Raw genomic sequence first — 18,155 nt, 5'->3', positions numbered from 1 at the left:
TAAGTAAGTAAATAAATAAATAAATAAATCTTTAAAAACAAAACAAACAAAAAGAATGAAAGAAGAGAACTATGGAAAGTATCAATTAAAGTTCCAATAAATGGGGGCACCTGGGTGGGTTAAAGCCTCTGCCTTCGGCTCAGGTCATGATCCCAAGGTTCTGGGATCAAGCCCCAAATTGGGCTCTCTGCTAGGCAGGGAGCCTGCTTCCCCCTCTGTCTGCCTGACTCTCTGCCTACTTGTGATCTCTGTCTGTCAATTAAAAAAATAAAATTTTTAAAAAATAATAATAGGGCTGCCTGGGTGGCTCGGTGGGTTAAGCCTCTGCCTTCAGCTCTGGTCATGATCTCGGGGTCCTGGGATCGAGTCCCGCATCGGGCTCTCTGCTAGGCAGGCAGGGAGCCTGCTTCCTCCTCCCTCCCTTCCTCTCTCTCTCTCTCTGCCTGCCTCTCTGCCTACTTGTGATCTCTCTCTGTCAAATAAATAGAATCTTTAAAAAATAATAATAATAATAATAAAGTTCCAACAAATGAAAGTGCCCAAAAAATGAAAATTACTTTCTCTTGCTGCTTCCAAGACAGGCTTAAATTTTTACAGTCCATTATACAAAGGCTACACTCACTCCTTTGAAGCCTTCTGGAAAATGACAACACTCATTTTCACTGGTGGAGTGCCTGTTTTCCCCCTTAATCCCTACTGGCTTGCATGGAAGGCGGGACACCCATTTTCCAGATTTATACTAACAAACAAGAACTTCACTCTCCTGTCTTCAGGGTTCTCATATACCTCCTGTAAAAATCAGTGTTCCTTATTATAAAGGAATATCTTTTCTGCAAGTAGAGCTGACCCAACTGCAGAGAAGGTACATTTGTCTTACATACTTCAGCTGAAGCACTCTGTCATCTCTACCGATGATGGTGTACGAACAGTGTATGTCGTTAGGGTAGTCCGAATACGAATAGGCAGGGCTCTTGATGACCCCGGTGGAGAAGTTGAACACTCCCCCACAGGCTGCAGAAGAAGACAGAGAACGATTATTGCTCAGAGTGTGAAAGAGTAATTTTGAGGTATTCTTTACAATTACACCTTTTTTCCTTAAGAGAGATGCCAACCATTTGCCTTAAAGAACTTAAATCTCCCTTCGTGGTTGTTTACAAACAGTATTGATGTTTTTCACTAAGGTCAGGGGAAGAGACAATAAGGGAGTAGAAGTGGGGAGAATATTTTAAGACACACCTTGGAATGGAATTCGTCAATTCAATGACCAGAGTGAAAACAATGAGAATGCACATTTCACGTGTTGGGGTCCATTCCCTGTATTTAACGAACAGATTGAGAGGGATGACAGAGGTAACTGAAAGCTGAGAAAAGGCACGCAGAGTCCAAGGCATGTGGTGGGCATCTGGGCCCAGGAAGGACTGCGATCTGGAGATCTATAATATAGGTTAAATATCTTAAATATAGAGTTTCCTCCGTCAAGACAGAGTATTATAATGTGAAGTACTAGAAACAGTTTTTGGAACTTTCAAGTTTAGTTCCCTTTGGGCATTCAAGTGGGGTCCTTTGCGTTTCCCATTTAGTTGTGAGCCTCGTAAGGGCTGTATTTGCCCAAATTTGTATTCCTGCTCCTCAGCAAGTGCAAGGCTAGACCCACTCCCCGCCCTGACTCCAGCAATCAACAGCCCAGAACTGTTAGTTGTTTCTATTAGTCAATAAAACCACAGCCATAAAACGACCATAAAAACCCCATTATAAAAAACATTAAATTAGTATTATTTCTGTTTGGCCTTACATATAAGGAGGATGAGCGCATGCTGCACAATGATGGAAACTGCCCCACTCATTGCAGGGAGAAATGCTTCTATTTTATTTTATGATTCTCAAATTATAATGTTAGTAGTATATTTTGAGGATATTTCTCTGGTTTATATACTGTCAGCAGAGATATTCCATTTACATCTCTTAGAAATGATAAATAAATCGTAGCTGCCATTTAAGGTTGTTTGTTTGTTTGTAAGCCCACATTTCGAGGAAGGCTATTCTCTACACGTACCCATAAGTATACACAGTCTGAGACCCCTGGGGACAACTGTAGTGAATTAAAAGTTAGATTAGTGGGGAGCCTGGGTGGCTCAGTGGGTTAAAGCCTCTGCCTTTGGCTCAGGTGATGGTCTCAGGGTCCTGGGATCAAGCCCCGCATAGGGCTCTCTGCTCATCAGGGAGCCTGCTTCCCCCCTCTCTCTCTGCCTGCCTCTCTGCCTACTTGTGATCTCTGTCTGTCAAATAAATAAATAAAATCTTTTAAAAAAGTTAGATTTGTGTAGCCATTATTCTATTTCAGCTTACAGACAATTATGTGGTTTCTGAAAGCTTATCAATGTCCAAATAACTCCCAAATTTGTACCTGTCAGGATTTGAAATCTTAATGCCAACACTTTTTAAATGGCACTCTCACAGTAGATATGGTAAACCTTATATAAGGGATTTTGGGAAAATGAGAGATTAAAGAGTAGAAGATCATAAAGCAGCATGTAAGTCTCCAACATACCAGTGGGACTAAAAGAATAAACAAACTGATGCTCTTCTTTATACAACAAGAAAACCAGGGGAAGGGACCCTCACTGTGCCCAAATCTATTTTGGATGTGCCCACAGACCTACGGAGTCACACACAGTGACACCTTCCAAATGGGGTCAGGACTCAGGTAACAGCTAATATGAATGACTTGTAAAGGTCTTTTTCATGAGTAGAGAGTTTCAAGACTTTTTTTGTGGATGGGAATAGTAATTTATTTGAAAGAAAATGATTTAACTTTAGTAATGACCTTGGTCACATAAAGAAAAAACAAAACAAGCTTTTATCAGATGTATGTGTCCATTTCACTGAAACTAGGATGATGTGGTAAAAATGTCAGTAAGCTAACCACACTTATTGCAGGAGAGGAAAAGATAACTGAAAATAGGGAAATAGAATCTTGTGATTTTGAAACATAGGATTAAATTGTCTACAGACAATGAAAAATGAAAAGATCCTAGTAACTACAAAGGTTTTTGCTCATCCCATGACTTGTCTTCTCACTTTGCCTTTGAAATGGAAAACTTGCAAATTACAATATAGCTGAATACATTAATCTTTTCTTTTCCTTAAGACCTTATGCTTTTGTATTATCAAAAAGTCCTTTCCTCCATGAAGATTATAAATATATTTTCTTCTGTTTTTTTCTAAATTTATAAAATACTGTTTTTCACATTAGCAGAGTGACTTGGAGAAATGAGACAGGCATCTGGATAGTCTAGGCCAAAAAGACACCTTTACATAACTTACTACCAACTAAAGACAGCAGGAATGCTCATTTTAACTTTAATTATCAACATAAATCTCAATCTTGCATTTGATTTTCAAAGAGTAGTTCTAGCTAAAGTTCCTGTAGAAGGTTCTCCCCAGTATTTTTGACCAGGCATCTCTTTGATCATTTTTCCCCTTAAAGTGCCCAAGTCTTCAAGCTGGTGATGTATGAATCACAATTAAAAGTCCTTAAGGGAATTAACTAAGAAAAGTAGTAAATTCCAGACTCTATCGTTACGGCTACTCACGGGTGATCTTATAGTTAAACTTGAATCCAAGGTCTGTGATGTGCGCATTAGAGTAGAAGTTGAGCATCACTGGGCCTAAGAGGGTGACAGGAGACAGGATTTCATCGCCACACACAGTGGCAAAAGGCGTGGAAGAGAAGTTGGAAACCCTGATGATGTGGACGCCATCACTGGCACAGCTTCCGGTTACGGCCGAGCGCGCTGTAGGGAATGACCAGCATTATAATCAGAAGCAGTGCAAGGGATTGGTGCTATAAACTCTCAGACAAAAAAAAAAAAAAAAAAAAAAAAAAAAAAAAAGAAATGTAATGAAGATTCATGCAATTTACATAGAAATTAAAATGAGAGTCAAGAGCTCTTTTGCTAAGTCACTGTTTAACTTGGTGTCCTGATGAAACAGTGTCTACCCAAGTTACAAACAAGCACAGGTCTGAGGAAAAGAGGTAGAACTTCACAACAGATAAATCCCGCTTTCAAACAATCCAGAATTTTCTTCCTTTATAAAGTGGCTCCTTTAATTCCATGACATATAAATGTCCTGCCAGGGACACTTGGCGCCATGAGAAGACAGGATTTTGCTGTAACGTTGGGAGGTACTAGTGGCATGGAGTGGGGAGGAATGTCATTGAACACGGTCCTCTGCTCAGGCCAAGCCCACACCTCCCCGACCTCCCACCACCACAAAATCACCCGGCCCAAAATGTCAACAGCACTGCTTTGGCAAAACCTTGCTTTAACTTCACACTTATATACAGATAAGGGACTCCAACCATGAGAGAGAATTAGAAATTCCTTAGTGTTTACTGAACAGCATTTTTAAATGTTCACACAAACAACATTAACTTGAGTTTAGTGACCGTTAAACATCCAACATTGTTTTGTCTTCTGAATATATATGCACAGAAATACATACTCTGACCCATTCCAAAGAGAAATGCAAAACCTAATAAACAAAAAATTAAAAAGACTTATCACTGCTCCTTAGGCAGCCATTTTTACAGGTAATTGTACTGTGAAAACATTAATTGGGGTCATACCGTGCATGATCTTTTGCAAATTATTTTTTTATTAACATAAAATAACATAACCATGTATTTATGTGATTTTTTCTTTTTTTTTTAAAGGTTTATTTATTTTTAAAGGTTTTATTTATTCACTTGACAGAGAGACAGAAATCACAAGTAGGCAGAGAGGCAGGCAGAGAGAGAGAGAGAGAGAGAGAGAGAGGAAGGGAAGCAGGCTCCCTGCTGAGCAGAGAGCCAGAGGCGGGGCTTAATCCCAGGACCCTGAGATCATGACCTGAGCAGAGGGCAGAGGCTTTAACCCACTGAACCACCCAGGAACCCGTGATTTTTCTTTTGAAAACATTGAATTAAATGCATACATAAGATTCTAATATAGAGATGCACCATGTTAAGTTCAATTAATCCCCGCTTGTTTGCTAATTCTATCTTTTCCATCTTATTTTGATTAAAAATACTATTGACACATTCTTGTACGTAGCTATTTGCTGAAGTTTCTCATTATTTCCTTAGGATACATCTTTAGAAGCTGAGTTACTGGTACTAAGGTAAGATTGTTTTTCAAGTTTATCAAATGGCCCTTTGGAAAGGTGTTATCAGTTCAGAGCACCAGGACCTTTGGGGTAGCTGACATTTTCTCCAATCCTAGATTTCCAAACCCCTGGGGACAAACCTTACCTCATTAACAATCACACCCCATTTAGCCCTCCCTCTTTACTGATCTCCCCAGCCCTTGGCAACCACTAACCTACTTTCAGTCTTTATGGATTTGTCCATTCTGCACAACTCCCATAAAAAGAATCACATAATATGTAGTCTTTTGTGACCAGCTGCTTTTATTAACATGATGTGTTCAAGGTTCACCCATGTTGAAGCAGCCATCAGAACCCCATTCCTTCCAAGGTGGAATGGTATTCCATTGTAGGGATAGACCACAGTTTGTTTATCCATTTAGCAATTAATGGGCATTTGGTTTGCTTCTACCTTTTGGCTATTATGAATAATGCTACAGTGTTCACGTACAGGGTTTTGTGTAGATATATGCCTTCACTTCTCTTGGGTACCTAAGCAGGAGTGGAATTGATGACTCATACGGTAACTCTCTCTTTCACATTTTGAGGACCTATGTGACTATTTTCCAAAGAGACTGCACTACTTTACCACCCCACCAGCACCATATGAGGGTTCGAATTTCCCACATCCTCACCAACACTTATTATTGTCTGTCTGCCTTTATTTGGCTATCTTAGTGGGTATGAAGTGATACTCATTATGGTTTTTTTTTTTTTTTAAGATTTTATTTATTTATTTGACAGAGAGAAATCACAAGTAGACAGAGAGGCAGGCAGAGAGAGAGAAAGGGAAGCAGGCTCCCTGCTGAGCAGAGAGCCCGATGCGGGACTCAATCCCAAGACCCCGAGATCATGACCCGAGCCGAAGGCAGAGGCTTAACCCACTGAGCCACCCAGGCGCCCCTCATTATGGTTTTAATCTGCATTTCCCTATGACTAATGATGCTAAACAGCCTTTCATGTGCTTATTATCCATTTGCATATCCTCTTTGAAGAAATGTCTATTCAGATCTTTTGCCATTTTAAAATTAGGTTATACATTATTATTGTTGAGTTTTAAGAGTTCTTTTATATTCTGGATACTAGCATGGGCATACATTTCTATTTCTTTGAGTAAATACCTAAAGGTGGAATTGTTGGGCCAGAAATTATAGTTCTATGGATGACCATAATCATAATCATGATTAAACAGGAAAATCACAGAACAAAAGGAAATATACTGATGCTAGATTAAAAACCTGGTTCCACTTTGATCAAATGGCTTGCTATACAGCTATTCATTAAGTATTAGAGCATTAGTTTTTAAGTTGTTGACCTAATGACATAGACTATCACAGTGGTGACTGTCTTAGGAAATTAAGGAAGCGTTGTGAACTATAAGGTAAAATGTGTCATATACTTGATCATGTTTCCAAAATATTAAAGGAACTAGTCCAGTTATAGAAAGTTCATGAAATAGCAGTGGTATATCTAATATCAACACAACCAAAACTCATTAAGTGTTTATAAAAGATCCATATTCAACAATAAGGAAGTTGGGCAAGGGAGAGGCAGAGGAAGTTGAGAGAGGATTTTTATCTTTTTTCTTTTCTTTCTTTTTTTTTTGTAGATGGCAAGAGAGTATCCATTACACCAATCAAAATGATCTGCTCATTCACACAGCCTGACTCAAAAAAATTGAAAAAGTTATGATACTTGGCAAGTTGCTTGATGGATGAGATATTCTTATATCTTTTCCAACAGTCATTTTGTTAAGGTAGGATGTCCTTCCAAATTTTACCCATAAAAAGTCAAGTATTACATAATATCAGAATTTTTAAAATTATCTGAAGTCTAAGAGCATATCAAGGTTTAGCATAAGCAAGGTAGTATACAAGAAAATGAGCTATAACTGTGTCAAGGGGCATAAAGTCATTCACACATATACATCTTTTTCTCAAGCTCTATTTTTCACATCACTGCATTAGAGCAAAGAGATCAACCCCAATTCTTCAATGACAAGATACTTGGTGACAAAGACCACAGTCATCAGAAAATAATGATATTAAACATTTTTCCATAATCATAGGGGGAACCAATTGAGTATGTGATCAAAATATACACAAAACGCTCAAGTGGAATATAGTTAAAGACAACTAGCATGATTGCCTTCCAGGGAGGAAAAAGGAATTTAGTCAAGATTTGAAAAAGTTCTTCAAGGACAAAGATAAATACTAAAGTTGAATTTATGGCAGAGAAGTAATAGTTATTAGACATATGAGAACCCATGTCATGGAAAAAGGAACTCCAGACATTCTTAATTCTATCCTCAGTAAGTAATTTGATTTGACATCTCTGAGGTATTGAGGTATGAAGCTATCCTCCAGGATTTGTTTTTATGATTATTTTCCATCCTTCTAAAAAACTTTTAAGAGATGTTTATTGTTTGAAATGGGTAAGGCTCTATCCAGTGTACTGAAATATAATTTTTATCATAGTCTTCAAGACTTTATTACAGAGGAACCTTCAATTCTGAATTCCATCACGGTTCCAAGAAGTTGGGAGAGAAATGAAAGGAAACCAGGAAGGAGTAACTCAGCAAATAATGTAAACTGGTGAAATTTAGGTTCAGAGTACAATTTTTCTCTAGAGCCATAGACAGAGAGGCAGAGATATGGAAGAGGACTAAGGAATAGGGGGAGATCATTTGGGTTGGAATATTTTAATAGTGTGGCTAAGATAAACTCTTAGCAGTAAACAGTAAAGGGCTCTAGGGAGAAATACAGGAATTAGGGGGCGGCAAATCCCAATTAAACAGTAGCTTGGAGACTGGATTGCTCAATGAGGAATGATCGAGTGGGACAGAGAAGCATGTGCCAGCGTAGAACTAAGTTCCACAGGGTGTGCAGACCAAAGTCTTATTACACGGGCAAGCAAGGAATCCCACATAACTACACTGTCTGCTCTAGGGTCTGGCCAATTTTAATAAATCATCAGTAGGAACTATTTCAAAAGAAGCACTGCCCGATGGTTTCTAAAATAATAAATTGTGAATTGTGCCTACATTCTGATTTCTTTAGAAATAGTTAAGTAAAGCAAAGAGAAGAAATGATAAGTAGCTAGGTAATGCCATTTAAAAAAAAAAAGCAACTTAGATTACATGGTGGGGGAAATGTGAACTAAGACAACTGACAAAACCTAATTTTTGGTGGGAAAAAGGGCAAAAGGAAAAATCTAAAGCTAAATTTTCTTTTCTTTTTCCATTTTAGCTTTATATCAGGTGTAAACTGTAAAGCAGAACTTCTGAGCTAATTTTTTAAAAGTCAGGCAAATATTACAAAAGACTTCCCATCTGGCTGCTCTGTTAATCTAGACTTATTTTTCTTCGGAGCTTCTGAGGCCATCTCTAGAGGACAGCAAGCAAAAACAGCTGTCCTTCTGTTTCTCTCCACTGTCTGTGCTAAGATACTACTCTACTATTCAATTCTTATTAAGAGAGGAGAGACTGTGGACTCTGAGAAACAAACTGAGGGTTCTGGAGGGTGGGGGGTTGGGTGAGCCTGGCGGTGGGTATTAAGGAGGGCACTGGGTGTGGTGCATAAACAATGAATGCTGGAACACTGAAAAGGAATAAATTAAAATAAAATGCACATAAAATATATTAAATCCACAGCAGCTAAACTAAGAACTCTGACTTGTATTGGGAGAATATTTATTAAAGCGTCTGGAGATTCTGTAATCTCATTATAAATCAAGTCTTAGATGAAAGAGGATTCATGAAACGATGGATAAAACCACCAAGATAGTCATATGGCCCTTGAAAGGACAAATTCAGTTAATAGGGACTGTGAATTTCACATTTCTGTAAGAAAGTAACTTTTATAAAAGCAATTTAAACTCCTTTTTACTATAACATGCTAAAAAGAAAAAAAGGAAAAAAAGAGTTACTCTGGATCTGAGAGAAACTGAGTTTAGAATTTGCCTAGATGTAGGATTTTTTAGTGAAGAATTTCTAAGCTTCTCATTGTCACCAAGGTGAATCAGTGTTTTTACTGAATTTTAATGACAAAAGAATCAAGATATAGAAGGCAGTCACTTGACATAGACTACCTCATCTGCTAAGTGCTTTATCTATACAGTAAAGAGTAAAAATAAATTGTCTATAATCTTCCCCAGCAACTTCAAGGCATCTACTTGGGCATATGAATAATAAAAACACAAAAATATACTTTTTGACTGTTCAGTATTTGGGAAAATAATTTTTAATAAAATTAATAAAATAAAATTTAATAATCTCTGATTCAAAATATGTACAAACAGTGACAATTTCTCTCTTATGCTTTGTAGTTAGCTTTTGTCTGTTTCTGGGGTTTCATTTTTGACCACAAGAAACATTTTAAAGATTTTATTTATTTGACAGAGAGAGATCACAAGTAGGCAGAGAAGCAGGAAGAGAGAGAGAGAGGAGGAACCCGACTCCCTGCAGAGCAGAGAGCCCGATGCGGGACCCGATCCCAGAACCCTGAGATCATGACCTGAGCCGAAGGCAGCGGCTTAACCCACTGAGCCACCCAGGCGCCCCAAGAAACATTTTAAATTTGTCATTTCTCTACCATATTTTAGAAATTGTGAAGCCACTTTTAAGACTACCAAGAGCCATTTCAATCTAGAGATGATATTCAGGAAAAAAAAAAAAAAAGTTGCCTTGTAAATGATCAAATGGAAATTTCTTCCATGACTTTTAATTGATTTCACTGGAATTTTTATACTTCATAAGTGATTATACAGAAAAGATGAGAAGTCCATAGTTCATACAATGACTATTATTGGAATAATCATGATGAGAAACTTAGGCCAACATAACATAACATAACATAACATACAATTTCTGAGCAACTTACTTTTTAGTGGAATGTAGGTCTCTAAACCTTTGTAATCTTCCTATGGTGAAAACACCAGCGTGCGCTTCAATAATCAGAATGATAACCTGACTGGTAAAACCTTTCTTAACAAGTTGTTAGTATTTGGGAGACATGACATATGAACAAGTCTCTGTTCCCATTGTATTCTGCAGCCCGGGATAGCCCATCTTTTTCTTGCTAGATCTACCTTTCGCATTAATGGCCCACCAAAAGAACAGATCTGGAACCCTCATCTCTGCTGAGATCAACATGGGCTCTGTTGGCACGCTGCGCTCAGAAATGTTTAGACATGTGGTTAGAGTCTTTTAGAAATAGTTCCTTTGGCCTAGAGCAGTTAGAAAGGCCAAGGCTTCTGGGAAAAACTGAGTTTTTCTTGGGAACAATCTTCAGTCTTATTACTACATCCTGAAGATCAATTCCTCAGGCTCACTTTAGAAGGGGCAGAAAGTTATTTTCACTGTAGCAAATAAATCTCTAGTTTGTTAATACTATTCAGTGAACATCAGCATTGGTCTGATTAGTGATAAGAATCTAATTATAAGATAAATCTGATTAATGTTGCCTATTTTGAGAATTATCATAATCCAATTACTCTATAGCCAGAAATTACTCACTTAAACAAGCTGAGTACCTTTAACACTGGAAATGTCACAAGACATTATCAGAAAGTTATCATATTTTAAAAAATCAGCTCTTCAATTGAGTGAGGGTTAGCCAATCTGGAATACCTCAATCTGGAAAAGCTAAGCACCTGTTTGCAGGCAACATAGTAAGGGTGTGTCTGGAGATCTTGACTGGTGGCGGCAAAAATAACAAAACAGTGGGCATTCATCAATGACAGTTCACAAAATAGGCTTCTACAAGCATGATCTGACTTTCATAACTACTGTAACTACTATTCCGTATTTTTAAAAATTCAAGTGATTGTGAAAGATTAATTTGCACAAAGTCACATGACTAGTACATGGCTGACCTGGCAGCAAGATCCATCCTAAAATATTGGGCTCTCTCCTACCACTCCCCACACTCAGTGTTCCACCAGAGTATGCTTGCCCCTTAATCCCACCTGGTCAGCTGAACTCAGGAGCTACTGTTACGGTCAGTATAGGTTTCTTTGTAATAATACGTACACCATTGGTATTGGCAATGTTTTCCGTGGCTATGGTATGTAGTGTATTTACCAACGTCTCCATGTTCCATTTTTTTTTTTTAAGATTTATTTGTTTATTTATTTGACAGAGAGAGAGAGAGAGAGAGATCACAAGTAGGCAGAGAGGCAGGCAGAGTGAGAGGGGGAAGCAGGCTCCCCACAAAGCAGAGATCCCGATGCAGGGCTCGATCCCAGGACCCTGAGATTTTGCCCCGAGCGGAAGGCAGAGGCTTAATCCACTGAGCCACCCAGGTGCCCCTCATGTTCCATTTTTATAGTGACATACATTGATTCATACTTGGCATTTTAGCTAACACATGTGCCAAAATTTCATCTTGTAGAGATGTAGGAAAAGGAGGTCACAGAAAAAGGAAAAGGTGAGAGAGGCTTTGTATGATTTATCAGTGTGTGAGTACTGACGTGTCATTCCTATTTTCATGAAACATAAATTTTCTGAATGCTGAATACTGTAGGAAATTTTGCTCACTGTAACTTTTCACTGGCAAGGGAGACCCAACCCAAAGAGAAATAAATTTTGATTATGCAGAGGTAGCTTGACAAATTTAGAAACTAAGCATAATTTAGAAATGGAAAATTAATTTGTAAAAAATATTAAATGACTGAATGGTTAAAAATACCCATCTACTTGAAGAGATGTTTTTTTCTAAACTGTGTCCTAGCAGCTACAAAACATCAAGTGTTGTCTATTGCGGTCAGAGCCAGCCCAAACAAACAGGCTTACCACCCCCTTTGACAATATCCCATTTCCTGGAGCTATGGGATGAACCCAAAGGGACACTTGTGGTTAGGGGGTTCACAATCCCTATGGGATTGTTGAAGATCAAAGACAGAAAGGAGGTGAAAGGGGTCCCATGATAACATTGAATCAAACTAGAGTGCATTTATTATATTTATTTATTCATACTTTCAACATTTATTGAGCACCTACTCTGAGTAAGATAGTTTCTCTTGTTAGTGTTCGGTGTTTACACATGCGTGCAGGTGTGTGTATGCACAAAGCACAAATGAATACATTGAAAACAATTATTAACATGTAATACCTTCCAGACTTTTTTTCTTTAAGCAATTTACATGATGCTTGTGTTCTTAAAGCTCTTACGTTACTTTCTCACTTCCGGATGGAAAATGTAGAATGGTATACATGTTTTTAAAACATTGGATGGAATTTTTTGGGGCGCCTGGGTGGCTCAGTGGGTTAAGCCTCTGCCTTCAGCTCAGGTCATGGTCTCAGGGTCCTGGGATTGAACCCCACATTGGGTTCTCTGCTCGGCAGGGATTCTGCTTCCCTTCCTCTCTCTCACCCTGCCTGCCTCTCTGCCTACTTGTGATCTCTGTCAAATAAATAAATAAAATCTTAAAAAAAAAATTGGATGGAATTTTAATCAAGTGTACATCAAAAATACTCTGTGACATTTTAAATATTTTCTTCAAATGGCGATTTTACACTAACTCTCCCTCATTTATCACTCATTCATTTATTAAGAATCAGTTGTTGGGGGCGCCTGGATTGTACAGACCATGGGTGTCCCATTCCTGATTTCAGCTTGGGCCATGATCTCCGGAGCGTGAGACTGAGACCCACATCAGGATGTGGGCTCAGTGCAGAATCTGTTTGAGATTCTCTCTCCCCTCTCCCTCTTCCCCTCCTGGTCCTGCTCTCTCTGTCTCTCTGAAACAAACAAATAAATCTTAAAAAGAGAAAATCAATTGTAATTTACCTAAGAATAAACTTACCTTCCAGATGGAAAGACTCAAAAGTCAGGAGGACCAGGGACAAAGGACCAGCCTCTATGAAGTAGGTGCAATTCATGTTGTTGTCATATTGCTTTGGGTAGTTTGGAGAAAGGATGTAACCTGAAGGGTTTGTGAAATTACCTCCACATCCTACATGGGAAGAAAAGGGCATTATCAGAACAATTGTTCTCACGTGTAGTATCTTCTTCATATCAGTGAGGGAAAAACTCAAATTCTCTAGAGACATATTCCCTGAGTTACTCCAACGGGAAGAAAGAGTAACTAAGAGGATGGAGCTCTGATTTTAAAATAAACATACAGACAAAATGAGAACATTCTTTATGTTTTAGAATATATTGCAGAGTTTTGGGCTAAGTAGTAGCAACTTTACCACAAAATCATTGCCACTTATTTTGAAGATAATATGGAAAGGAAAACTGAGCAAAGACTGAATATGGTTCATGTAGATAAAGAGATAAAACAGATGAAGTGGTTTGTTTCTGGTGAGTACCACTTAATGGGTTTTTGTTTTTGTTTTTTTCTAGGCTCCATGCCCAATGTGGGGCCTGAACTCATGACCCTAAGATCAAGAGACACATGTTATACTGACTTTGAGCCACCCAGATGCCTGCCACTTAATAACTTTAAAGTATCTTATAATAATATTAGGAAGCTATGTATTCTCATTAGTATTATAATCTGGCCCCCCAAAACCAAACTATTTTTAAAAATGTTGAATTTACCATGTCCGTTCTTATCAAGTTCTCACATGAATGATTCCCTGGTGTCAGGAATAGAGAATCATCCTCTTACTGATGTGGAGAACAAAGGCAAAAGAAATGTAGGAAAAAATGAAACTTCCTTCCAACTTGCAGCCCACTGACAAGTACTTGAGACAGAGTGACCTTCCTCCAGGAACTCAGCTGCCTCAATGTTAATACTTTGCTAGAGGCAAAAAAAAACACTTTAGCTTGACATTAGCTGGCCCTCTCGGATCCTGTAAGTCTTCTTTAATATATGAAAATCCATTTGGAAACATCCCTTTATCTCTCCCTATCCCCAAGATATATGTTAGCAATCACTCTCCAAACATATGGCCCACTGATAGACAGCTGAAGGGTTTCATGACTAAGGTTTTACACCAGACAGTAATAAATGACTCCTTAAGGTCCTGGAAACCTTGTTTCCAAATTCCTTAGAGATCTCTGCTATCCCTAACTCCCTGCCAACTTGAAATTACATAACAGTCACCCCTTACCTTACAGCCTCCATGCAGCTCCTTCTGCCCATGGGTCCTGTCCCGGTGCTTTAATAAAATACCTTTTGCCCACCGAAGACATCTCAAGAATTCTCTCTTGACTGTTAGTTCCCAAGCCCCAACATTTCACATCATTACCACTAAAATAACATTTGTTTTCATATAACCACTAACTAGTTAATCCATATCGCTCTCTGACCTATCACAGAGGAAAATACCAATATCCTTCTAAACTGATATCAGAACACACAATTATGAAAACATATACATGCACAGGAACCCAGCGAGGGCGGACCTGGCATTAGGCCTGGGCTGGCCTTTCCTTCTTCCCTTTCCGCTACCCCGTCCTTCATTCAAGTCTGAAACACCTATTCACCGCATCACTCTCTCTAATTCCTTTCATTAGACTTTTTCATAAGCAGCGGTTTGCAAATGAGTGGCTACTTGACTGAACTCAGCCAACAGGCACGCATCATTGCTTCTCAGACCTGAAAGCCAATCCATTCCCCACAAATCTAGTCTGTGAGCAGTAATTGGAGAAGGAAGAGAAAATCCTGGAGAAAGTGGCTCCCAAAGTCGACTCCCTTGCAGAGTTATCTGGATGAGTGCAAACACATGGAAGTCCTCACCCATGGAAACCGGGTGAGTTTCAGGGGAGTCTAGTGAGGCCTGACAATGAATCAGTGGGCTCTGATTTCTATGGGAAGGTCAAGGTGCTGCTCACCCGCCACTCTGATTACCTACTAATTACCAGCCTCATGGGCTTCTGTCTACTTCCTGCCCACTCTGGGTTTTAGGCTCAGTTTTAGATGTCCACCAGGAGCACTCGGGCCTTCTGTGTCATCTCTCAACTGGCCTGTCATTGAATTCAGTTCCACTCTCACTGCTTTTTGAAGGAAGGGTGTACTCTGGGGATCAGGTGCTTGGCCCACGCTCTCCCCCTAGGGCCCCCAGTTCCAACCAACCCTGGCACAGCTCCCCCACCCCCACCCCGCAAGCCATCCTGTGGCAGCCCCACCCTCTCAAGGACCTCCCACTGTGGTTTGGGGGGCTACTTACGGCTCACAAAGGATGCAGAGAAGCCCTGAGCTGGGGTTTCCTGAGACTGGAACACAGCCGTAAACGCATTTCTTGGCGTGAGGATGGACGCGGGAGCCCTGCTCCCACAGCTGGTGGCTAACAAGGCGTCGTCGACTTCCTCAGTCCCCGCCCACACCTAGCAGAGCCACAAACATGACTTAATGCTTGAGGTGTTCCCCTGCCCACACTTAAACGTGCTTAGGCTGAAAAGTAATGGAACTCGGACGTATATAGACCTAAACACAATAGCAAATAAAACGCACGCAAATCTGTAATATTTTCTTTTGAGAATAGTGTTTTTAAGCTGCTTTTTAACAGCATCTCCCATTCCCGACTCTTCCAAGGAGACTGTGCCATTTTTGTATAGCTAGGCAGTGACTGCTAAGAGAAATCAACCACCACTCATTTTCCTCCTACTTTCTCCTTGGCCCGCTCTGGCTAACTTAGATTAGGAGGCATCAAGGGAGGCTGAGCAGCGAAGTGGGCTCCTTGTGAGGCTCACACTTCGTTCGGGGGGGATGGCACACAGTGGGTCGCCAGTGGATAACATTTACCAAGAAGAAACCCATGGAAGTCAAAGTATTTGCAGAGCATGAGGAAAATGGACATGAATTCCCAGTAGACATGTACTTAGCATGAATTGGAATAAATCGCAGAAGACTTCCTGGCAGTGTTCATTTTGAAGAAAGGATGAGATTCAGCCACGGTGTGCTATTTACTGAAAACTGGGTTGGCAGCTCCCAGGCTGTCATTTAATTGGTCCGGCCGCTCTAAAAGAATTAGCTCATATACCCATTTGAAAAGTAGCTGCTAAGGAATGAACTGTGGGCATCGGAATTCCACATCAAGCTGATCCTCAGGGGAAAATGTTACTCATAAAATCACAAATTTAAATGCAGAGTTCCAACTAGGAAAGGAGCAGTATCTGAGCTATCTATGGAGAGAACATAACAGGGGGCTTTTCCCCGGTCTGGGCAGGGATGGCTGCCTGAGGAAGCCCCTGTGGCAGGAAGGGGTGGGGCTACTGCAAAGGATGGACTGGGAACCGAGTCTGTTGCCAGGGAGGTTGCAGAGTCCCTGCCAGCCTGGAGCCTCAGGGCATTTGAGGGATCTGAGAACCGTCCTGAAATGGCGAGGGGCCACCGGAAAACTTCGGGCTCTGGGATACTTGGTTTTGGAAATCAGTGCAGTGGGGACAATAGGAAGAAATGGGAGGCCGCTGGGAGCTCAGCCAGGAGAATTTTGCAGTCGTTCAGGCATGAGAGCATGGCATCTACGGTGTGGAGTCACTCGAGGAAAATACAGGTAGGAAGGGGAAGACATACACATGCCTGGGGCAAAGAGACCACTCAACACATTTCACCAGGGAAGACCCAGGCAGTTGAGTGACTCTCTACAAGGAGCAATCGTGCCTTCCCTAAGGGATATTTGGTAGTGTCTGGAGGCATTTTTGATGGCAATATTTGGTGAGCGGGGTGGCACGGAGTGGGTAGGGGCCAGGGAAACTCTAAACATCCTTTGATGCACAGAATGAGCCCCATCCTCACCCCCGACTTCTTAACTAGCCTAAGAAGATAAAATGGGTTTGGACTAGTCTGACTTGCCTATTCAACATTTTCTTCACATCCAATTCTGTGAAATTACTCATTGGACCACATCACTTTTAAGAATATTCCTCAAAGAAAGCCATAAAATAACAAGCCATTAAAAACATTTCTGTGGGCAGATCAGTCTAGAAGAAAAGGTGTGAATCGGCACTGATTCCTAGATAGTGCTGATTTACTATTTCTCAGTCTTTCAAGCCCTGTCATATCCAGTGATTTTCAAACACTGGGCATCCAGCTGTTAGTTATATTACTGAAGTCGAATGATGTTTGTCATTTATTAGATATAGGAGGGCTCTGTCACGGGAGCTACTAAGAACAAAGGCACAGATATTCAGTCAAATAGCTAAAATCAAAAAGGTCTTAGGAAAGAAACACATACTTCCAAATTTCAGTAATATCTCCTTTAACTCGTCCCTCCCCTCCTCCATCGTCTTAACTATCCAGGAAAGTACTTTACAGAAATTTTCTATTCAGATTTTTAAAAATTATACATTCGCCTTACTGAGAGATAGATGTCTGCATACAACGTTACTGGAAAGACGAAGTGACAGCTAGAACTTTTAGTGAAGAATCTCAAGTGCTTTAATTAAGAATTTCAAGAACTTCCTGAAGTCATTAATTATGGATCTGACATCCTACCTTTTGGCCCAGGAATATAAGTGTTGTAATGATAATAATGGTGAAGAGTTAGTCAATATTTCCTGCTGCCTTGTCACTCAAGAGCTCGTTTCATTGCCTTTATAACCCAGGACTCATCAAAACCATATTGGACCAAAGAATGCCAAGAAGTTGTCATTAAGTCAAACACTTTCTGGCTTTTCTTAAGGTTTTGTGTAATTCAGCCTGGCTGTACATGATGTTTTATCATTCAATTTAAAAAAATTGCTTATTAAGATACCTACAGATTCACAGGCAGTTGTAAGGTATCATCTAGAGAAATCCCTTGTACACATTCCCCAGTGTCCCCCAACACTGACATCTTGCCAAACTATAGTATGATAACATAACCAAGATGTTGGCACTAATGCAGTCCACTGATCTTACTCGATTTCTCAGTTTTACTTATACTCATGTGTGTGTGGGTGTGTGTGTATTTAGTTATCTACCACCAGGTTCAAAACAAGGAAGAGTCCCAACACCATAAGGGTCCCTAGAGTTGCCCTTTTTATAATAATACTCAATTCATTCCCATACCCCCATCTTTGTAAACTATGGCT

General features: G+C 39.9%; 1 protein-coding gene across 1 annotated transcript in view; it reads right to left on the bottom strand.

Moving 5' to 3' along the window:
* The window catches only part of CUBN (cubilin), a 258,475-nt gene that overhangs the window by 40,852 nt on the left and 199,468 nt on the right, over positions 1 to 18,155 (bottom strand). The window contains exons 55-58 of the mRNA XM_059184039.1: positions 15,311 to 15,467; positions 12,994 to 13,143; positions 3,594 to 3,794; positions 882 to 1,011 (exon numbers count right to left, since the gene is read on the bottom strand). Of these exons, the coding sequence (XP_059040022.1) occupies positions 882 to 1,011; positions 3,594 to 3,794; positions 12,994 to 13,143; positions 15,311 to 15,467 (638 nt within the window). The remainder of the gene's footprint in view (positions 1 to 881; positions 1,012 to 3,593; positions 3,795 to 12,993; positions 13,144 to 15,310; positions 15,468 to 18,155) is intronic.

Source organism: Mustela lutreola, chromosome 8, assembly GCF_030435805.1.
Source record: "Mustela lutreola isolate mMusLut2 chromosome 8, mMusLut2.pri, whole genome shotgun sequence".
Taxonomy (NCBI): domain Eukaryota; kingdom Metazoa; phylum Chordata; class Mammalia; order Carnivora; family Mustelidae; genus Mustela; species Mustela lutreola.
This window is presented reverse-complemented; position numbering and strand designations above follow the sequence as displayed.